The following is a 23,732-nucleotide window of genomic DNA, read 5'->3' as shown; positions in this document are numbered from 1 at the left end:
CATTAATGTTTTAATGTCAGTAATTGAAATGACAGGAGCCATTCCTTTTTGATACTCAGAGGAACAATATGCTATCCAGGATCTAATGTAATGTGGATGCTGTATTCATATTCAAGCTGAGATCAAAATGTGCTCTTAAGACATAAACCAGTGATATAAATCTTGGAAGAAGGCCAATCATTTGCCTATCAGGCAGGATTACAGTTTACAGACAGACAGGTTGCAAAATAACTGAGGTCCACCAATGGCTCATTAAAACATCATACATGTTGTGACTTAGTACTCTCTTGAAAGATAAAATACAACCTGATGTAAAAATAAGTAAAAAACAGTTAGATGCAGGCAGAAGGCTTTTTATTGTCCTTATATGGCTTGCAGTTCTGGTGTCCTCATATGTAGATGAACATTAGAAATCTAGAAAAGACAGAGGAAGGGAACTGAAATGCTCAAAAGCACGGAATAGCTCCTCTGTGAGAGGAGATTAAATAGGACCATTTAACCTGAAAAAGATATATAGAGAGTTTGACAGTGAAACCAAGATGACTTCAAGAAGGTGAAAGAAAGGAAAAAAAACTGAACCAAAATGGCGTCAGAAACTGCAGGGTAAAACTAAGGACATTACTCCCCCCCCCCCCCCCCCCCCCCCCCCCCACGCTATCAGGGTGACCTGGGTTGGGGCTTGTTTGGGTTTTGGCTCGTTTGGGTATGTCTGGATATGTTGAGGTTTGTTTTGGTATGGTTGGGGTTTGTATCGAATGGAACTGCGCAGGTGTGCTGGGATTTTCCTCTCTCCTTCCCCACACTATTGATGTGCAGATGTGCTGGAATTTTCCACCCTCCTCCCCTCTCTATATAAACCCTCCCCGCCGGGGCCTCGGGGTCGCCTCTTCTATCTCCTGCGTGAGGTATGAGACAGCCCGGAGCTCCGAAATAAAGCCACCTCGTGCGTTTGCAGCAAGCTGGTCTCCCGTCTTCCTTGAGGTGATCGCCGTCCGGTATTCAGAGAGAAAGTTCCGAATAGGGAAGCTTTCATAGGTAAATGTAATTATTTTTACATGAGAAAACTAGGAGTGATCAGTATTGTACTCCACCTGTCCTTGTTCTGAACCCAAAAACCAGCATGCCTTGCATCCACGATTTCCAAGAGGCAAGCTGTGTATGTTATTCAGAGTATGAGGCCTAGAGTAAATAGGCTAACAAAATAATTTTGCATTGATTGATGTATGTCGTGGCTTTAACCTGATGTTTGCATTAAAATGAGTATTGCTGTTCTTACCAATGAGGAAAAAAATGCCTATTATAGAATTATGAGTATCACATCATGTAACTCCTATGTTCTCTGAATATCCATTGGTCACCAGTTGTCACTCACACACTGGTATCTATACAACTCCTTCCTTGGTTAAATTTTTCCAGTTATCCAATGTAAGCCTGCCCTGCTGCAACCTGAGGCCATTTCCTCTTGTTCTATAACTTGTTTACTTAGGAGAAGCCACCTCACCACAACCTCCACCCAGGCAGTTGCTGAGAGTGATCCGTGAGGAGACTCCTGTACTTTAGGGGGGGAGTTTAATGCTTAACAGAGCACCCAGCAACTGCGCTGCTGCTGTGCCAGGCCACAGAGGCAAGCGAAGGGCATCAGGCGCTCAGCCTGCCTGCTCGCCGCCACCCGGCCTGGAGGACCGGCGCCCTCCCGCCAGCCACGTCCTCTCCGCCCCCTGGGTGTCTATGGTTCGCTCCCGCGTGGCGCAGCCCGCAGGGCGGGGGCATGTGCCTGCGCAGTGCTGCGCTGCGCCGCGCCGGCCGACTCCACATCGGCGGAAGGGCGAGCGGAGAGCCGGGGGGAGATGGACGGCGCCGGCGGGGACGAGCTGGGTGAGGCACGCCGTGCGTGTGGCCCTGCGGCTGGAGCGGCAGCGGGCAGTGGGATGGCGGCTCGCCGAGGGGTGGGGAGGAGGGGGCGTGAGCGTGAAGAGCGGCCGGTCAACTTTCATCCCCCCTCCCCTCGAGGCGGAATGGTTCGGCCCACGGGGGATGCGCTGCAGCGCTCAGCGCATCGAGGCGGGCGGGATGAACCATCCCACCCGAGGGGAGGGGTGGGATCTGTCCTGCAGCTCCTTCGTTTGGGGCTTCCCCAGAGCTCCGTGCTGGGGACGAAGAGGCGGGTGGCGAGGGCCGAGCGTCCCAGAGCCGTCCCGGCACCGGGGGGCGGGCGGGGCTGAGGGAAGAGGAGTGCGGCGCAGGGACGGCCGGGCCTCTCCTCCCGTAGCAGCCTCCCCAGAAGGAGACCCGGCCGGAGCCTCTCCTCAGTGGGGTCGGCGGGCGGAGGGAGGGGAGCGCACCGCTCCGCCTCGCCGGGACCCGCCGCTCAGGAGCACGTCCTGAGGGTGTCAGTCGGTCCGCACTGGCTCTTGGCTTCATTGGGAAGTCACAGGCTTGCATAGAAGTTTAGGAAATACTTTCTTTTTGCATCGTTAGATGATGCTTTTATTTTAGGATGAAAAGTTGTGGTGTTCCTTTCATTTTTTCGAGGGCTGGGGTGGGCGGCGGGGATGTGTGTTGAGACAAGTAGCCGCGTTCATTGCGGGTTACTCTTTGGGCCCTTAACTCCACTTGTGGCAGGACACGTATATGTTAATGTCTTAAATTTGCTATCCATAGGTGGACAAGAGGTAACTTGTAGCAGGTTTAGTTACAAAGGAGAGCTGATACTGGGATGGATTGGACAGAGAGTCTCATCTCTAAGCTGTGTTTCATTGTAATCTCAAGGATTTGTCCTGTGCAGGGGTAATGATGGAAAGCAAAAGACTTGCTTGAGATTTTATTGTCTCAAAGACTTGATTCATCTTGCAATGAGAGATTGACACCTCCTGAGCAAAGCTGGCAGAAAAAACCCCTTTTTTTTTTGCTAAGGTTCACTAACCTGACAGTTTCTCTCATAGAAGCCTTAGCACCAGATCAACACCTGGTGAAATTTCAGGAGTTTTTTTACATGGTTTGGACCTATTGAATACTCAAAATTTAAATCTTAGCAGTGTGCCATCAGTTGACTGTTAATTGTGTAGAAACACGTAATTTAATCTGGACAGGACAATGGGTTATTTAACATTAAGAATAAATGATCCATTGGGGTAAAAATGCTCCTTTGAAAGTACATGACTTAAGTAGTGTGGCAGCTCTTGCCAGCTTCACGTGTGTTTGGTAGACAGTACTGTACTTTGATGCCATCTGGAGAAATGCTGGGAACGTTATTTATAGACTGAAGACTGGGGAATGGAGAAACAGATATTTCTGTGGTTGAGGGATTAACTGGGAAGTACAAGGCAAGCTGCTTACTGAGCCATTTGAAGATTCTAAAATAATTACAATATTTTCTCTGTAACATAACTTCTTCTTGAGAGTCCTGGTTCAGAGGGCTGAGTTGAAAGCTGTGCTATTCAGAGACTTGATTACTAACCTTGTCCTGTAAGAGCAGCCACAGGCTTGGTTAGGTGACAGGAGCTCTAGGCATATCCTCTGGATCATGACTTTGGCATTCTGTAGCCTGTAAGAAAATATTAGCATAAACCCACTTTTTAGGCAAATGTAAAGATTATGGGGTTCTGATTTTCTCTTTTATACATCAGTCTAAACAGCTGCTTATTATATTGAACATCTCTGTTACAGAGGTACTGGTTTTCCTTCTGTTAGTAAACACATTTCACAGACATGTGGATCTTGTGCTGCCCTTCTGGCCCTGTTAGCATGTACTTGCAGACATCTTTTTGGAATCATGCTTACCTGCGTGTTCACAGAAGAAAGCAGAAACAGTAACAAATATTTAAATAACTGTTAAAAGACAATCTGAAGACAGCATTTGATCTGAAGATTTTTGAGGTGTCACAAGCAGAAAAGAAAGTCATATTAGCTGAAGGAAAAACAGGACTGCAAATTGACTGGTACTTTGACTAAGTAAAAACAGAAGAGTGTGTAGAAATTAATTTCCTCATTCTTAGCTGTGCTGAATAAAGATGATATAGAATTTTCATGAAGTGCTGTGACTGCATTGGATCGTTAATAGTGTATGGTGTTTGGACATAGTCTGGACAGCTTGGTGGAAGATGGACCAAAGGTAGGCTGAGTGTGGTCTGCACCGTGGGCTTTGTGAGACAGAAAGCATCCACTTTCACCTGCGCTGTTCTTCTAGCTGGAGTTTGAGTTTGTGCTTGAATTGCACAGGCAGATCTTTTCTAGCAAGAAATCAAAGTCCGTGTGTGTATTCTATGCTGATTTTCTGACCGTGACTGTGGACTTTCCAAAATAAGTTCAGGTTATGTCCAGTATGCAAACCACTTACTCTTTTCTGAGTGTATCTGTTCTATGGGGCAGGAAGAGCTTGAATCCATGAAATGTGCTTGTTGCACAGATCTGGATGTCACTGTGAGTATAGACTGGGCAGTAGGGATATAGCCACAGCATTCCAGTGGTAGACCTCAGTAATCAAACAAAAACCCGTGCTTAGAACGTTGCATGATCCAAACCCTTGTATTATGTCCCAGTACCATTACAGTTAATGGATTCACATGTTTTGGCCCAAAGCTATACACCTTTCATGGGATAAAAGAGGAATGATATGGGAAAGAGACACCTCAAGAGTATATGGCTAGAATAATAACCAAATAGCATTGTTGAAGTATGCTGTGCCTGTAAAACTTCATAGAACAATAACCCTATTAAATCTAAATACATTTATGTACATTTTTTTGTCATGTGGAACCAGTATATAACCAAGATAACAATACCTTGAGATCCCTTCAACTGTCTGGCTTCTGCTCAGCTGCATTTGAAAGAATCATGTTCAAAGAATTGCCTAAGATCCTGCCATCCTGTTAATTTTTACTGACATTCAAGTCTTCGTTCATTTCAACCTGTATACCAGTGATGATGGACAGTTTAAGATGGTGTGTGCTGAAAGCAGAATGTGGGTAACTGTACTATGTAGCAGAAATATGTGCAGAAAACTTCCAGGTCTTACATACAGGGCAAACAGAACAGCAGGTGCTCCTTTCAAATGGGAGGTTCCATGCTGTTGGGACTCAAGTTTTGTATGAAATGTGTTACCTTGTACATTGCTCCACTTCATAAATAAAGCTTCAATGTGGTTTTCAAAGTATTTTTTATGATACATTGCTATTCCATGGTTATCAGTGTCATCTCATGACTTTCAGCTGGAAAGGCAATTGAGTATGAAATGGGGATGTTCTATTGCAGGAGTGGTGCTGATAAAAGCATACTAAAAATTGTGTAGCTTATACCTCCCCAAGACTTTGAGATAAAATTCAAACTACCATCATAAATGTGTTTAGACAGCATTTTTTTCCCTGAAAGGATGGTCAAGTCTTCCACCTAAGTGTCAGAACTTAAAAAGTGAGGACTGTGTTAAATTGACTGTTGCCTTTCTTTTGGGTTAAAGTGATTGTGGCCTGGTAAGGCCACATCTGGAGTACTGTGTCCAGTTCTAGGCTTCCCAGTTCAAGAGTGATAGATAACTTCTGGAGAGTCAATCGAAGGGCTACCAAGATGAGGAGGGCACTGGAGCATCTCTTATGAGGAAAAGCTATGAGATCTGAGGCTATTTAGCCTGGAGAAGAAAAGGCTGAGGGGGATCTTACCAACACTTATAAATACCTAAAGGATGTTGAAAGGATGGGGGCAGGTGATAAGACAAGGGGTAACTTGAACAAGCTGGAGTACAGGAAGTTCCACTTGAATAGAAGGAGAAACATCTTTTCTGTGAGGGAGAGGGAGCCCTGCACAGGCTGCCCAGGGAGGAGTGTGGAGTCTCCTTCTCTGGAGGTTTCCAAACCTGCCTGAACACGTTCCTGTGTGACCTTTGCTTCCTCTGAGCCCTGAGGGGACAGAGTTTTATTCCAGAGCTAGAGTACACAGGTCTTGGTGAGTGTTGCATGAGCCTAGCAGTGCCTCAGAGCTGAGATAGAATGGTTACGGCATCCTCAAGAACTAATCAACACAATGCTGTGGAGGTAGAGTGAAGGAATTTGATTGCTGACCCTTTTGATCAATTTATAGACTATATACCATGCAGTGAAAGATGATTAAGCCTGTCTTGACTTGTATAATTAGGTAACCACTCAGTATAAATTTGCTTTTCAGTGTACTTTCAGGCAGAATATTTGACCTCAGATTTTGTTCTCAACTGGGAATCTTTGTTTCTTTCAAGTGCTTTTATTACTGGCTTTCAACTGTATTGACCCCAAATTCAGATGATCCTTTGCTGTTTTCAGGAGAGTTTGAGCTCTAAATGCTTTTAATTCTAACAACATGTATAAGCTGCCTTCTGCTTTATAAAGAAAATCTGTAGAACAAGTGAAATATATCCTGTAAGTTCCTCTTGCTTGGGATCGGCTTCAGTACCCTGCTGATATGTCAGACATCTCTGTCACTCAGTGGACAAGAGGAGAGAAAATACAATGAAAGTCTCATGGGTTGAGATAAGGACAGGGAGATCTCTCAGCAATTACCACCACAGGCAAAACAGACTCCACGTGGGTAAATTAATTTAACTGTTGCCAATCAGATTGGAAAAGGGTAATGAGAAATAAATCCAAACCTTACGACATCTTTCGCCCACCCCCCCTTCTTCACGGGCTGAACTTCACTCCTGATTTTCTCTCTCTCTTCACTCCTGAGTGGCTCAAGGAGATGGGGAATGGGGCTTGTGGATCCATATTCTATCTCTGCAGCTCCTCCCTCCTCACACCCTTCGCCAGCTCCAGTATGAGGTTGTTCCTATGAGAGACAGTCCTCCACGAATTTCTCTCCAACATACATCTTTCCCACAGGCTATGGTTCTTCATGAACTGTTCCAGCATTGATGCTTTCAATGGGGTGCAGTCCCTCAGCAACAGAATGCTCCAGTGTGGGTCACCCATGGGATTACAGGCCCTTCCAGGAGCTGCTCCATCATGGGCTTCCCACAGGGTCACAGCCTTCTTTGGGCACCACCACGGGGTCACCACACTCCCCTGTGAGGGTGGTGAAGCACTGGAACGGGTTGCCCACAGAGGTTGTGGCTGCCCCATCCCTAGCAGTGTTTAAGATCAGTTTGGATGGAGTTTTGAGCAACCTGGTCTAGTGGAAAGTGTCCCTGCCCATGGCAGGGGGCTTTGACTAAATGATCTTTAAGGTCCCTTCTAGCCCAAATTGTTCTATGATAATACATGTAAATAATACATGTATGCATTATTTATAATACATATTATTTATAATACATGGTATGGAAAATTTGAGTCATGTCTTACTGCTTACCTTTGTCTATTCCTAATGTAGTGTTAACTCTGTTGTACAGACATGGATGTAATGAAGCCTTTAATTAATGAACAAAATTCAGATGGCATCTCAGATGAAGAGCATGAAAATGATTTCCTACCAGTTGAGAAACATTACCAGCTTGACAATGAAGAAGGCATTACGTATGTATTACTTTTAAGGTTCAGCTTGTTAAAACTTGTTGCCCTCCAACTTATTTCTCATGAGTAGTTTACTGAACTCTTAAGGGATTTTATTGAACCTGTAGTGCAATTTTGTGGTTATACATCAGGATTTTGCATAGTTCTGCCTAAGAGCAGCCTGTTTTGGGTAGGTTCTGTGTTCATTGCAAATTAGCAATGTACTGACTGTAAAATATTTGAAGGTGCCTATTTGTAAAGTCACTCAAAATGCAAGCACTGTTTAAAGATAGATTTTATTTTTTCCTAAAGAAACTTCAGAAGACTTTGGAAATCATCTGTTTGTTAAAGTGTAATATTAGAAGAACTTGTATTTCTTGTGATAAAGCTTTGTCAAATTTGTGATTTGTCGCTAGTAATTATTTTGAATGTTATTGATTCTAAAATAGCATTTGTGAAACATGATAATTTTGACTCTGAGGTAAAAGGACAATAAAATTGCACAGAAAATAACCTTTCACAAGCTGGGAGAAGGAACTGAAGATCAGATATGTCTGTTCTGTTCTGTTTGAGAAAGCTGACATGTAAAGATGGATAAGAATGTTGTTTGAATGTGCTGGACATTTTTAAAGTAGCTGAACTGCCTTAAAGTAGTTGAGGCTCACAGCCTATTTATCAGTAAATGACAGAAGGTGAAGGGTTTTTTTCCTTCTTCCCATCACAGTGTTGTTCTAATGTAATTTCTTGTATTTTTATCCTCAGATTTATACAGACACTTACACATCTTCTCAAGGGGAACATCGGAACTGGACTTCTTGGTCTTCCACTTGCAATAAAAAATGCTGGCATTGTGGTAAGTATTCAGTTATTTTTCATAAATTAGAAAAAATATGTAGAAAGATCTACAGATATGTGTGTGAGCCTGAAAGACTAAAATCTTGATGCTTATTGTTTGTTGTTACCAACTTCAATGGAATTGAGTTCTATTTTTCGTCTTTAGTTTGGTGTAGTTAGTACTGAAGACTTGAGATTCTTTCTTTTTCAAGTCACTACTTCACTGCAAAAACTTTATAGAATGTGCTATGTTTTTGCTTAGCCAAAGTGGTTTTCTGGTGACAACAAAAACTTGGTTAGAAAAAAAAGATTTTGATTCCCTCAGACTCCTGTGATGTCTCATGGGAATTCTTGTTACAGCGTTATCTTTGTCCAGACTTCTCTGGAGCCAGATCATATGTCCTAGGATGCAGCATCAGCTTGTTAAATCAATCTTATGTTTCTGCAGAATCAGGGTATAGCACAGCTTGTTTATACTGAGTAACAAACAGTGCATTTCCTAAGACTGGGTAAATTTAATCAAGGGAAATTTCCACTTTACGGCTAAGTAATCCTGTTATTCTTTATTACAGGATGTTCAGTTTAAGAATGAAAGTTATGTGCAAAAAGCAAGTACTCACTGTGAAAACTTTTGGTCAGACTTCTACTCTGAAGCGAAATATTTAATGTGAAAATTATCTGTAACTTGAAATAGAATTTCTCAGGGTTGGGTTGTGGTGTTTGGGTTTTTTTTATTCTGCACATTATCAAGTCTGCTAATGTGAGAGAAATAAACTTTTATTGTCACTGCCACTTTAAAGTGGTTCAAAACACTGTTTTGAATTGTGCAGTATATGCAGTCTTCTCTCTTGACAGATTTTTTTGGCAAATATCTTGATGAAAGTGTTAGAAGAGTGAAGTTGTTCATGACCATTTGGTATTATGGCTTGATCACGTCTGGGAAACCTTCTGTTAAGTAGTGAACTAAAAGTTGGAATGCCATAAAACATCAGCAGAAAATCCTCCTCTGAGAGGGGGAAAATATCCAGTTGCATAAAATTTTTAATTCATAATTTATTTGATACAATGTGAAATTTTTGCCTGTAAAGATTTTCCCTTGGCATATTTTCATATGTCCTCCTTCTTTTTATTTCCATACCAGATCGGACCAGTCAGCCTTGTGTTCATAGGAGTTATGTCTGTTCATTGTATGCACATCTTGGTACGTTGCAGCCACTGTCTATGTCAGAGGTAAATGTGGAACTACTCATTCTGTTGCTGAGTTTGATTTTTTTGTTTGTTTGTTTATTCTTTTCTATTTCTGATTTTTGGCCTACAGAATGCCCTGATGCTGTAGCAGTTTCTTCTATTCACTTCAGAATCTTAGACTGGGATGAAGCAACACTCAAGTTCTTATTCTTAGCATAGAGAAGATAGCTATGCTGTGTGCAACCCTTCCTTTAATGCATTGAAAAACATTTGTTCTCTGCTCATACACAAAATGAAGTTGATTTAACTTGTGTTGCCCAGTTTATTGGGTCTTTCTCGTTTTAGTTTTAATTGCTTAGCTTCAGTCCATTAGTCCTTTTTCTTCAAAGCTGCTGAATCTTCATAGCTTTGAAAAGTGTCCAATTTATAAATATCCAGCTTATAATTACTTTATGGAAATAAAAGATAAACTAAGAATTGGTGTTAATGTCTTTCATGATTATATGTGAGCTCTCTTTGGATGGTGATAATATGATTTTTCAAAACTGTAGTGCTGAAGGAACGTGTTCTAATGATGGTAGTGAGCAGCTAAACACTAGCTACTTCTCCAAATGAGATGTACAATCCTGGAGGAGAACAAGTTACTCAAATTTGATAGAGAGATTTGATTGATAGTGACTTCCTCGTTATCCTGCTGTTAGGTGTTAAAGAGGAGCGGTGGGAGTGCCTCATATTTTAAAAGTACAGTGAAATTTGTTAACTGATTAGAAACACAAAACTATTTGTGTCCATGTAGTGGAAAGAACTATCTTATGAGTTCAATGTGATATTGTACTGTGAAGGGATCCTGTCCTTCCTAAATTCTTCACTTTTTCCTGTGTAGATTTGAATGAACTTTGAAGGTGTGCATAAAAAATAAGATCACTGAAACAGTTGTGATTGCTTGTCTGTTGAATCCCGTTGAAGCTATATGTGACTTTTAGGCTTGAGATGGATTTGTTAAGATAAGGATCTGATCTTGGATTGATTTATCAAGAAAGTTATTTTGTAAGAAGCTTATTTAGTACTGATATAGCATTGTGGGTCACCTGTTTGTAGAGTGCTGCATAACTTTTCCTGGGGAAAAGAAGCCCAAACCATACCTCTACAATTCAACAATGGTGCCAGAGGTGATATACTTAATCCTGGAAGGACACTAGCGTTTTCATGGCAGGGATATAGGCCTTCATAGTTTCTGCTAACTCTGTTCTTTCTTTACTTTTTGATTTCAGGATGAAAAAGTCCTCACTAGGGTATAGTGATACGGTTAGTTACGCCATGGAAGCGGGGCCCCTGACTGCTCTTCAGAAACGAGCTTCTTGGGGACGGTAAGTTTGCATTAGAATTTAATTTAATCATTTCTTATTAAAAATTATGTCTCCATTTGAAATTGTTAGATTTGCTTTTTACTAAGATTTTACTTGCTTTCAGTATGTGTTCTTTGTGCTCGAAATATTTTTATGCTGTGTTGTTATTTCCTGCAGCCAGCTAGTAGTGGTGACATGGGAGGACTCTCTCTTAGTTGTTTCAATTTTCAGGCCTACAAGAGCTATTAAGAGTAGAGTTCTTCATAGTAATATAGGAAGAGATGTTTTACAAACAGAAGTGCTTTCTGTATTGTCTAATGTAGTGAAGTAATTTAAGTTTTCATTCTCTTTTACTGTAAACACATTTTCTCTGCATCGGAGTTCTCTTTAAGCACTTTGGCACTGCAGAAGTAAATTACTTCAATATATTTATTCTGAAAGGAAGCAAAGCAATTATATGCTTCCTGTTTAAACATAACATACAAATAATGGAGAAATATTTACTATATGTTGCATTAATGAGAGGCAGATTTTGATAACTTGTTGTCTGTCAAATACTTTACCCCTCTCTTTAAAAAAAAAAGTATTTTTTTTCTTTTTGTTGCTGTGTAGCTGTTTATGGAGTTTATGGTGTGACTACACAGTAGTGAAACTCAAAAACTCAAGACATGTTGTTCAGCATTAATTTAAAGGGGTTTTTTTCCTCATTTGAGAAAGAATATTTTTTGGTCTTTTTATTTTCAAGGATGCAGCATCTTGCATCGTGTTTTGGCTATTGCTTTGTTTTGAATAAGGAAGAGGTGAGTTAGTCTTTTAAGATCTTTTTGTGATGACTTCAAAGGAATGGAGTAGAGCTCAGTTAGAAGGAAAATTGGTTTGTAGTGAAACATAATGACAGTTCTGTAATGCACCAGAGTACCAAGCAACAAATGGCAATTTAATTTCTAGATACACTGTAGCAAATCCATTTTCTGAGGCAGTTCTCTGCCACTCTAGCACGGTTTCGCTGCAACATGTCTTCAGGCCACCATTGTGTATAACATTTTTCAAAAACTAATCTGAACCATAGTCATAGAGTGGTTTTTCAGTGAGACACAGTGTCTGAATGTGTAGTTGGTTATATTGATATAGACTCAGTAAGATGTGAAAATGTTTATCTTGAATTACTGAAACTTCTGTAATTTGGACGGTATGAGACATGTCATCTCTGATGCTGGTGGAAACTCCTGTGTTAGGGGCTAACAAATTTATCCCATCTGCAATATTGTGTCCAGTTCTGGACCCCTTAGTTCAAGAAGGACGGGGAGCTGCTGGAGAGAGTTCAGCACAGGGACACCAAGGGAGTGGAATAATGTTGTTTACTACTGTAAAAAGGAGCAGTAATTGCCTATTAGGTAGAAATGGGCTAATTGTTTGCATCCTAAGTATAATAATGTCATTTTGTTTTTTCTTCCTCAGGTATATCGTTGACTTCTTTCTAGTGATAACACAGCTGGGATTTTGTAGCGTTTATATTGTGTTCTTGGCAGAAAATGTGAAACAAGTGAGTAATGTTACTGTATGGAAACAGTTATGAGTTTAATTTTTCCTTGCTTCTATTTCCTGTTGTTAAGAAGTCCATCAGAACTAGCTGTAAGATGTGAATTGGAGAGAGCTTTTGGAAAAAGAAGCAATGTGCAAGGTGAAAAAAAAAATCATATCTTTTACAAGTGTTTGTGGCTTCATTGTCTTCTGATGAATTCAAAAATCAATGGAAGTGATGGAAAATAAGGCTCAAACTGGTCAATTGTCCCTGGATTACTCTTTTTTTTTTTTTCCCAGGACTTCTGACTTCCATTTTTTTTCCCAGCCTGATCATATTTCTTCCCTTTTCATATCACCAAAATATTTCCTTGGTTGTTGTTTAATCTCTTCCCTTTTCTAAAATGTTTTCATCGGCCACAGAATCCATCATATCTAAACCAGTCCTGATTTTTGTTCTTAAAATTGCCTGATGTTGAAATTTCTGCAGCCTCCTCAGTAGTCAGTTCCAGTGCTTTCTTACCTGTTAGACAGCTAGTTCTTTGTAGAATCGTAGAATGGTAGAAACTTAAAATTTCTTATTGATGTTACTTCATGTTCTAGCTCTAACTGTTTTTTTTCCTATTTGTGGATACCCTTTATGTTTTTCAATATTTTTATCATCTGTCCCCTCTATCTAACAGAGGGAGACTCAATAGAGTCTAATAATTCTTCATGCTTTTCTGTGAACACTCTGCAGTTTGTCACATCTCTATTTTTTTCCAAGTTTTATCTCTGAAGTTGGTTATACTGCTCTGATTGAAGTTTTGCTTGTGACTAATAGAGCTGAAAGGTTGTTTTACAGGTCTTGCAGATCATATTCTAGACTTGACACTTAAGTATAATGGTCATTTTCCTAACTCATGATTGACTTATGATCCATGGTGATCTCTCAATCCTTTGCTATAGAGCTGCATTCTAGGCAATTATTCCAGTTTTTCTTTCTACACAGATGTTTTCTGCTTACCTACGGAATCCTTTATTGTTTCTTATCAGATTGATTTTTGATAATTCTTAAGGTTGAATTTTAATCCTTTTGTGCAATATTTTTTCACTTTTGATCTGGAATAGATGTTTAAACCCTGAGTGATATGTACTCTGTGATATTAATGAAATATAGCATTTCAAATGTTCCACTGTAAATGCTATTATACATTTAATATGTAGTATTAAACACATGCAAACACATATGTTTAATCTATGTTATAGATTTAAAATAGATTGGGTATTAATTATGAGAAAAATCCTGTGATTAATTTGTACAAGTTGATTTATTTAAAGTTGACAAAAATATATTTCCTTATGCTCTATTTAGGAAAAAGTCAATTAAAAAGTAAAAATGAATCCCTACAACCACAAATGGCTGAACACATCCTAAGCAACCCTCCAATCTTTCAATAAAACTCAACTATCTCTTTTTCTCCCTCACAAGCATCTGGCACTGACAAAAGCAAACAAACCCAGGCCTATTACTTTCATGACAGCTACTCTGGCTTTCGTTCATGGGGTTTTTTTGTCTCTCATTCTCCTCTCATTCTAACTTCTTCTTTTTCTCATTGTTTGAGATTTTTCTGTTGATGAGGTCCCTGATGTCTGCTGGTCCTTCCTCTCTGTACACTCAGCAGATGCAGTGAGCAGTTTGTCTGAGCAGGTGGTCCATGGGAGGTCGGCCAGCGTGACTTGGCTGCTCAGATAGGAGCCACAGGCACTTTGAGTTTCTGGTGCTCTTTTCTCCATGGTCTTATTAAGATACCAGGACTCCTCTGTTGTACTCTACTGTGTTTTCTACTCTTAAGAATATGGTTAGTTACTTGACATAAAGATAATGAGGATGAATCTGAGCCTTTATCTAGATGTGTACTTCTGTAATTAGTAAAGTTGCTGAAGGATAAGATATGGAAGGTTACTGAGCATTAATCATCCATGTGGACTCCTAGTCTTGCCAAAAGGTAGAGTAAAAGTGTCTTAGCACAGCTTAGCTTAATTTAGTGAGGAAGAAGTTTGTCTCCTTGGGCAGTTAGTACATAGAAGGTAGTATGACAGTGTTGTCAGCAGGAGCAGGGAGGTGATCATTCACCTGTACTCGGCTTTGGTGAGGCTGCACCTTGAATATTGTGTCCAGTTTTGAGCCCCTTTCTACAAGAAGGACATTAAGGTGCTGGAGAGGATCCAGGGGTGGGCTATCAAGCTAGTAAAGGATTTGGAGCATGTCTCACACGAGGAACAGTTGAGGGATCTGGGCCTGTTTAGCCTGGAGAAAAGAAGACTGAGGGGAAACCTTATCACTCTCTACAACTACCTGAAAGGAAGTTGTAGTGAGGTGGGGGTCAGTCTGTGCTTCCTAGTAACAAGCAATAGAACAAGAAGAAGTGGCCTCAAGTTGTGCCAGGGAAGATTCAGGCTGGATGTGAGGAGGAATTTCTTGCCTGCGAGGGTTGCCAGGCAGATGATGAAGTCACCGTTCCTGGAGGTGTTTAAGAGACGGTTGGATGCACTTAGGGAAATGGTCTAGTGGTTGATAGGGCTGGGACAAAGGCTGGACTCTTACGAGCTTAAAGTTCTCTTCCAACTGAAACGATTCTATGAATCTGTGATTCTAAATCTGTCCCGTAGAGGTCACCAAAGAACACAAATTGGTACTGCTTTAACTACTTGGGGAAGTGGAGGGATGAAAGTGAGCAGACAGAATGGGAGGGTGGGGAACTAAGATAAAGGAAAAATATAGTAAAAATGTTACTAATACCATTCCCTGAGCAATACCTCTGCATTATGTTCCATATTCTTATTACGTTTATGTGTTGATTTGTGGCAACTGACAGCCCACCATAACCAGTGAAAAGTCCACTGGGGTAATTTCTTTGATATTCCCAGTTAAAACTAGCACCAAAGCAAACTTTGTAGTCTTTTGCTCCACTTTATTTGTCAGAATAAAAAAACTCCAACAGAGCATTTTGGAATGGCTCTGGCAAGTCAATTGACTATTCATTTGTTAGACACACAACAGTGCATGCGAGTCTAAAGATTTATTTCATCTTTTGAATTCTGTGAGATGTTTGATATACTCTTCTCACTAATGGATGTGCAGCATAGCTTCTGGTGCTCATTCTTTTCTGATTAGCGTATGTGAGATTATACTACTGTTGACTGCATTACATTACAGTTTTGCAGATACCTTGTGGCACAAGACTCTGTGTTCAGTTATATCACATTTCAAATGAAATTTTTGCTAAGGAATATTTTCCTGGGGCACCAAAGAAATTGCGGTTGGTGGAGAGAGTTCTGGTTAATTCTGGTAGCATGCAAATATAGGGCTTGCAGATGAAGGTGTATCGAACTGGAGAAGAATGGTAAAACTGGAGCAAGAGCTGGAGGTTGACTCAAGCAGGAAGACATTGGGATAGAAAAAAGAATCTGTGCCTGAAAGAGCATGATCCCCTTTCATACCATAGTTACTTTGCTTTTCCTGCGTGAGCAACAGAAGATCTTAAGTCAAGAGTCTTGGCATTTATTAGTTTGCTCTTGAATATTTGTGAAGTTCTCTGGAAAAGTGTCCTTTTCTCATTGTTTGCTGATAAAGCTGGAAAATGCTACATAAGTCATTGTTGTGTGGGAGCACTTTATTAGATCTTTAGAACTGTGAGAATTACCCATCAGTGGGATGCTACCTAATGGAATTTTGATTATCCACTGCCCCATCCCACCCCTTGCCCTTTGGAAATTGTACTTGGACTTAAAATTAGAAGCATGAGAAATGTGTAGTTTGAAAGTTGAGTACTGAGTAATAATGAAATACCAGAACTAAATCAACTGTAAAACATTTCTTTGGCCTTTTCATGCCAAATTACAGGATTACAATGTAGTTTTTATCTGCCCGATAACATATTGGGTTTGTACTGTATCTGGCCTTGGCTGTTGTACTGTCACTCCAAGTTGAGTAAGGAAGGAATTACAAGGAACCAATAAGCTCAAACACTCTTGTTTTTATCCCACTAGATGTTGGAAAGTCCATAGACTGTGTGACAGAAAGAGACAGTTTTGGGCAGCTGTGGCCTCAGTTGAAGAGACTAGGGAAATTGAATTATTTCTTGCTTCTGAGATGGTTCTTATAAGAAGTGTATTCATCAGTTAAACTGATTCTTCTGCAGTCCTTAGTTGTGTGTTAGTAATTTTCTGAGTGCCTAACATAAAGAATCTGATAACTAGATTTGCACAAGTGTTGATCTTCTTGGATACAGCTGAAGTTGATGGGCTTGAGCACAAATGAGACATTAGATGAAACACTCCTGTAAAGAAAGCTGTTTCAGACATCACACCATCATATAAGTTAATGCTGAAATAACTGAAGTGACTTGTGATGGGGGTCACTGGGGACTTCACTAGCCTGTGTAGTCACCATGCTACTGACTTCAGTGGCTGTGCACGTCCTTTCTAAAACCATAATGATATATCCTTATGTATTGTAGGGAAATGTTTGTGGAAATGTTGTGATGATAAGCATCCAGCAAAATGCAGATGTGTTCTGATGGGAAGTCGAACAATATTTAATGGACTCTGTGACATATAAAAAAGTATATGTACGTATGCCTTTTTCAAGAGCAGGATCCACTGGATGGAGAAATGAAAAGATTTGTCTGAATTATCTGATATTCCAATGATATTTCAGATTACGTCACTTTCTTTAGGAAAATAGTTCATAGTAACCTCTTTCTCTGATGGCAAGCTGATCTCTAAAATACTGTGCCTGAGATAAGTGTGTGCACTTTCAGCAGTTATTAGGAGACAAGTGAAACTTAACTAACCATTTCACATGTTTTTTCTGTATGCAAAGCCATAATCCTCTGTAGGACAGACTTAGGGAAACAGGGCTGTTTCAGGTAGGACTCTGATTTTTTTTCTTTTAACTGTCTAAAGACTTACAGCAAAATAATCCTATGGAGTTGGTCATGTCTCACAAGGGTAAAGGCTATCAGACATAAATAAGGTTTGTTCCATTTTCTGAGTTACAAAATACCTTCATACAGTGACATGGAAAGAGACTAAGGAATTACCCTACTGTTGAAGTCTGGTTAAAGCAATGTCACTGTTGTACTCTGAGGATAAAGAGATAGGAGGGAGACTGTGAGGAAATGGTCTGTATCTGAGAGTGCTGGGAGAAACCAGAATTCTTTGAAAGACCATACAGAGTGGAGAGGTCCTTGAGAACTGAAGAGAGACCGTATGAAGAGAAGAATTTCGGTTAGATTGAGGAGAGATAGTATCATCATTTACTTTGCATTTGTTAGACCACATGTAGAGTACTCGGTCAATTTTTTCATATCCCTAGTACCAGAAAGTCATTGGCAAAATGGACTGAGCTCAGGGGAGGGCTGCTGAAATGATCAGAGCTGAGACACTTGCCCTGTTAGAGGTGGGGAAACTGAGCCTGTTCAGCTTGGAGAAGAGCTCATTTTGGAGGACCTAAGAGCAGCCCTCAGAACTGCAAAAAGATTGTCTAGAAAATGGAATGAAGCTCTTAAGGGAGGACAAGAGAAAATAGTCATAAAATAACACAGGAATTTCAGACCTGAGGCAAACAAAAGCTTTAAGACAGTCAAGCAGTGGAATCAATTGCTGAGAGAGAGTGTGCAGTCTCCATTCTTAGAAGTTTTCTGGTCCCAAATGAAGGATGGAGAGAGGAACAGTCTGGTTTTATGCCATAGCTGATAGAGCTGTGATCAAACATTTGGACTACAGACCTCCTGAGGTCTGATGTAACCAAAATTATTCTATGATTCAGTGAATCCAAACGTCCATTTTTGGATGAAAGTAGTGGGAGAAGACTGTTGAGAATACGGTCTTTTGTGTAGTTGGAAATATGACAAGGCAAAGTGACTGAAGTGAAAGATTATGTGGAAGAGAGAAAGGGGCAGCAGGGAGACTGTGAATTTTGTGGAACTAACATTTATTCCAGAACTAGAGTTGCAGCTTTGGGGTAAAAACATACAAGAAGTGGGTGGTTTTCTTAGCTGAGACAAAGACAGCTGTGATTAGATGTCTTGTTTACTCAAAATACTAATCTGTGATGAGCAGGTTAAGGTATTAATATTTTTTTTTCCTCCCAGCTAGAATATCTTGGATGCCCTGACTTCTTTCTTTAAAGTAGAAAAGATCAAGGAATGGGGTTTGATGCAGGCTCCTGCCAGAAGATCTGTTTGGCTTCTGTTTCCTTCCTCTGGTGAATGTTGGGGCAGTGTTGTAAAGCAGACTACAGTATTGTGGTTTATTTTGGGAGTGTAACTCCTATTTGAAATGTTTAAGTGGGAGGTGGTCAGGCAGTCAAAGTCTGATAACTTTAGTGAGCTGTGTTTTGCTGATTCTGCATCAATATTCATTCCTCTGGTGATGATTGTGAAGAGTTTGTGTGCAGCTATAGTATGCTCTGTGCTTTCCTCTTATTTTTGTGAAGATAGAAGGTAGGCAATCAAAAAGACTGTTTTGTGTGACCACTCTTGCCTAACACAACACAGAGATGTGATCTGATCTAAAGCCCATCATTAGAGTAGCTGATCACAATAGACCTAATCTTAACTACAAGAATTATGTAGAATATTGTATTCAGTGTTTTCCAGCCTTATTAGCCAGTGAACTCTGGTTGAATGTCAAGTTAGAAATTGGTGATATTAACAGAAAAAAAGAAAATAGTTCTGATTTTAGGAACTTTTTTCTTGAGTTTGTGTATAAAAATAGAATGTCTTTGTCTTAAAGTCTGGAAGTAGTTGAATGCTTGAAATGATTTGAATGGAAGCTGGTTTATACTGTGGTGTCTTAAAAATGTGTTTTATAACCTGGACTGTATCATCTCTGAAGTCATTTTTTTACAAATAAATAACTTTTCAAAAATAGATCATCTGTCTTGCAGACATCTAAATTGAAGGCACACTAGGTTAAAGATTTATTGTAAGTGAGGTTTTTAACAAGACTTACATGCATAAATCACACTGTAATTCTTAGAATACCCTCTTAGGTGTCCTTGTGTGCAGAACAGCTCTGGCTACCTGTGAGTGCATGTGAGCAAGTAAACACACGTGGCTGTTGTTATGGGGCTTGTTCTTAATTTCTATTTTAAGTAGGGTGGAAAAGCAGGAAACTACAGAGATCTTTACTTCTTGTGGCATTAGGGAAGTAATTCTGTTAAGTGTTTGACATATTGCTTGGCAAAGTGGAGATACTGTAGCTGTGTGAATTCACTGGAATTCAGTTCTAAATGTGTTTAATTCTCCATAGCTTTCTAAAAGTTATCCTAACAAAAACAAACAGATGTTTAATGTGACACTTAAGATTCTTGCAAGGATGAAAACCATTAGTGTTCTGTAATGACTAGTGTCTTCTCTTGTCATTTAAAGTGAGATGTCTGGAAAACTTGTGGTTACAGAATTGTATCTTTTATCTTTCCCTTTTTCATAATGAAAAAAAATCTGTGTAGTGCTTTCTGTTAGAGAAAAGAAGTAAAATTAACTGTGTGATCTTTTTTGTTTCTCCTAGACTTATGAAGTCTGAGTTTTGGTAAACTTGACAGTTTACATGACTTGGTTTACATACGCTTAGTTTTATATTATCAATTAACTCCTTCTACCCCACAAAAGTCTCATAGTGCTAATGATCCCTTGGTTGCCTACTATATCTCCAGCCTGTCCTATTTTCTCTACTTTGTTCTCTTCCTTATAGTAAAAAATTAATAGCCCTGAGTTTCTGTGACCTATAAAATAAAAAAGATGCCATTAATTACTGGTAATTTTCAAGCTTGCTTAGGACTGCTGTGGCTACATAAAAACTTACATTGTAATGGTAATACTCGCCGCTTTTATTGTAACAGCTTAAAGTGTTTGGATTTTTGAGGCAGTATCTATGATCTTATTATTTCACTTGCACAGATAATAACTGACATTTTAAATAAAAAATCATATTGAAATAAATCTTGAATAAGTCTTGGGACCATGCCTGTGAACTGTGTGATAAGAATAATAATATTCAAGAATGTCTATGCTTGTACACTCCCTGGGTTTGCAGAGTTATACGCTCTTCCTCTGACTTCAACTCTATAGTAAGTTTTGAGACTGTGGCTATAGTGGTTGTCTAACACTTAGAAATCAGACACTTATTTAGGAGTTTTTCCCCTACTGCCTAGATATCTTTTTGTAGTCATCAAGGCAAAGGCTTCCTGCAGCACGAACAGTTTAAGCACAGCCGTGTGTTGATTTGTTAAATGGCAAATGCAATGGAAGGCAAAAGGGAAGGATACACTCCTTGGGAAAGGGCATGATAGGATTTAAAACAAATGGATTAGAACTATTGTCATTTAGCAGCAAGCAGAAACTCACCAGCTCTTGATATTTTGATTATAGTGTGCCCATAGCACAGAATATACTTGCACAAAACAAATTCTGGCAGTTGTAGCCACATTAAGATTTTTGCAAAAGAACCAATGGGAGTTGTGAATAATGCCAAACTCCGTCGTAAGATTGTTAGTCACTGAACTCAGATACAATAGCAGTTGGTCATTTGATCCCCTTACTCTCTTTAGGAAAATCCAAACTCTCAATATTTAGACCTAGATTGCATTCATTTTACCAAACTTTCCTTTGCTGAAAGGAAACTGATCTAAACTACTCATGGGGGTTTCTTCTTTAGTCAGTGGTGGTATAAAGACACTCTCAGATCCTGATTTCATCATTTGTCTTAAGGAGTGCTTGCTAAGAAGTGCTGTTTTCCTCTCTCCACTGAGAGTGCAGGGATCCCCAAACACCTGACACTCAACAGGTAAAGCAGAGGGACAAACTTCCTTATAGAAAATGAGTGATGTGACCCTATTCTCAATGCTACTACTGTTTAACATGTGTTTTTTTGTTTTTTCGACAGGTCCATGAAGGATTCTTGGAAAACAAGACTGCTTCAGTAAATGTCAGTGCCACCAGCAGCTCTTCTGAGAAAAAGAGTACTGATTTACGAATATACATGCTATGTTTCCTGCCATTCATGATCCTCCTAGTCTTTATTCGTGACCTTAAGAGGCTGTCCTTGCTTTCATTCCTTGCCAATCTGTCTATGGCTGTCAGCCTGGTGATCATTTACCAGTACATTGTTAGAGTGAGTATAAAAAAGTGCAGTATCTTCTTTTTCAGTGTGACAAGTTGTATTTGTTGCATGTAGCAGTTGGCATATGGTAGATATATTTACTGACTGACAATTTCTGAGAGGCAGAATTATCCTGTATTTAATTGAGGCATCTTAATTTAAGAATGTGCCTTATTACTTGAGGCATGCTTTAAACACAGACTTTTACAGTACTTTTGAAAGAAAGGGTATTATTGCTGCATTTAAGATAATAAAAAGAATGCAACAAAAAGACTGACCACAGAAGAATAGTTTCAACAGCAATGTTTATTTCTAGTATTTCTCCAGTACAGTCAGGAAAAATCTAACACTTAGCCTTTAAGAATACATACTGCTGACTTCCATCTCCTTAGAAGTTGAATAGTTGCGGTGCTTTCTGGGTTGCTGCTTTTCTTCATATTTGGAGACATTTCATAGTGGAATAAATTAAACTGGCTGAAAAAAAATCATATGTAGAATACCTCTACATTTCTCTCTCTTACCATTTTTGAAAAGTGATGAGTGATAGACACTGTTGCACATATGATGTAGATAAGTGATGTGTGTCCCTGTTGTTTGAGAAAGCTTTCACATGAGTGTGTGTGAATTGAGTGGGAAGTGGAGAATGGGGAGGAAGGAAGAAAATCCAGTGAGAGGTATTGTCTGGGCAAAGAGGCAGGAGAAGTTACATAGAAAAGATTAGGGGAGATTGTAATTAATTGTTTTGCAGGAATTCAGTGATAGAGAACAATTAATTGTTCTGCAGGAACTCAACTTTCATTAAAAAGATTTTCTTTTACTGTCCCTTGTGGTTTTGAAGAATACTTGTGCAGTATGAAAGCAGATTAGAAAATGCAATACTCTGAGAATAGCCTAAGTTTGCAGATGTGAGCTTTCCCCTTTTTTCAATTAGTGCTTACATGTATACACCAGTGTGATACTTTAAATGTAAAAATTTCTCGTGTTGGTAATATGATGCTGGAAAAAATATATCTGCAAGTGGCTGTGTGTGAGTGGGTGTACACGTTTACAGGTGACTGTAAATGTGCATAAAAGACTAAGTTTGGGAGGAAAACCAGGGACTGTAGATAGCAATGCATACAGCACTGTCATCATGTTCTGAGTTTTCTTTCCTATAGCATAATGCATTGGTTAAAATTGTAGGAGCAGCCAATATGCTTTACATAGCACTCATTTGCTTTGTTTCCTTCAGGACATAGTAGATCCTCTAAAATTGCCTCCTGTGGTTGGCTGGAAGAAATACCCACTATTTTTTGGGACTGCAATATTTGCTTTTGAAGGAATTGGTGTGGTAAGTGCTTTTTACTGACTCTTTAAAGTACCTAAGTCTCTGCTAGGCAATGAGATACAGGCAGTTTTACTCTTGTTGTTATTAATTTAGTTTTGTTAAAGCCCTAATCTCCCATGTTGATATGGAAAGGGTTAACTTACCTTGTCAAATAAAGCAAAAATTGAGGACATAACATCCTCATCAAAGGCGAATTTGGTGAAAACTTTTGATTGCTACTTGGACACTTAGAACCTTCCTGAATTACAAGAATGTCTTTAGTTCCAAATAGATTGAGACAATAGTGTAATAATAACTAGTATCATAATATGCTATATAACAATTTAATACTCAGCTAACAATATAATGATACTGTAATTATAATGATTCAGCAGCTCAGTTTTAGGTGGAGTGCTTAAAAATAGAAATGTATTCAGCATCCTCCTTTTCCTTTGAGATGGCAGAGGACAAAGTGATTTCTTTGATACATATTATTCTTCCTGCTTCAAACTTGCCTATAGATGTGACTTGACAGAGATGGAGATAAGAAAAAGGATAGAAATTTCAGAATATTTTTTGATGCATGGCTTTCTGACAATGAACCTCAATTCCTCATTGTTTTCTGAAAGAGGTCAGTTAAATAGATTTATCAGTCAAAAAATTGGGCTTGTAAAAGTGGATCTTTTTTAATCTCTTATTCACTTGTTACTGTTTCTAAGGGCTTTCTGATTGCATCTCACACTAGCAAGTTTTGCATGATAGTTTTGTTCCACATAGCATATTTTTAAAAATAGTCAAAGAAGCTTCAGGGAATGGTAGGTCATAATGTCTTTAAACTTTTGAGAAACTACAGTATACACTTTATCTGTCACTAATATAATTACATAATTTAGCAAGTGTTACTGTATGCTTAAAATAAAAAAAAAACTAGCATGCAAT

At 39.4% G+C, this 23,732-nt stretch overlaps 1 protein-coding gene across 3 annotated transcripts in view; it reads left to right on the top strand.

Annotated features, from left to right (window-relative positions):
* The first annotated feature begins 1,797 nt into the window (after nt 1-1,797).
* SLC36A4 (solute carrier family 36 member 4) overlaps nt 1,798-23,732 on the top strand; it is a 105,897-nt gene continuing 83,962 nt past the window's right edge. Inside the window, exons 1-8 of one of the 3 annotated variants that reach the window (XM_061991184.1) lie at nt 1,798-1,875; nt 7,349-7,472; nt 8,211-8,301; nt 9,424-9,512; nt 10,742-10,837; nt 12,275-12,359; nt 21,272-21,313; nt 22,719-22,817. In XM_061991184.1, coding sequence (XP_061847168.1) covers nt 1,848-1,875; nt 7,349-7,472; nt 8,211-8,301; nt 9,424-9,512; nt 10,742-10,837; nt 12,275-12,359; nt 21,272-21,313; nt 22,719-22,817 — 654 coding nt within the window. In that variant the 5' untranslated portion in view covers nt 1,798-1,847. Of the gene's footprint in view, nt 1,876-7,348; nt 7,473-8,210; nt 8,302-9,423; nt 9,513-10,741; nt 10,838-12,274; nt 12,360-21,271; nt 21,500-22,718; nt 22,818-23,732 lie in introns of those variants that run through there. The other 2 variants (XM_061991175.1, XM_061991194.1) reach the window with 2 other exon arrangements.

This window comes from Colius striatus, chromosome 1, assembly GCF_028858725.1.
Source record: "Colius striatus isolate bColStr4 chromosome 1, bColStr4.1.hap1, whole genome shotgun sequence".
Lineage (NCBI taxonomy): Eukaryota > Metazoa > Chordata > Aves > Coliiformes > Coliidae > Colius > Colius striatus.
Note: the sequence above shows the minus strand (reverse complement) of the source record. Positions and strands in the feature narration are given on the sequence as shown.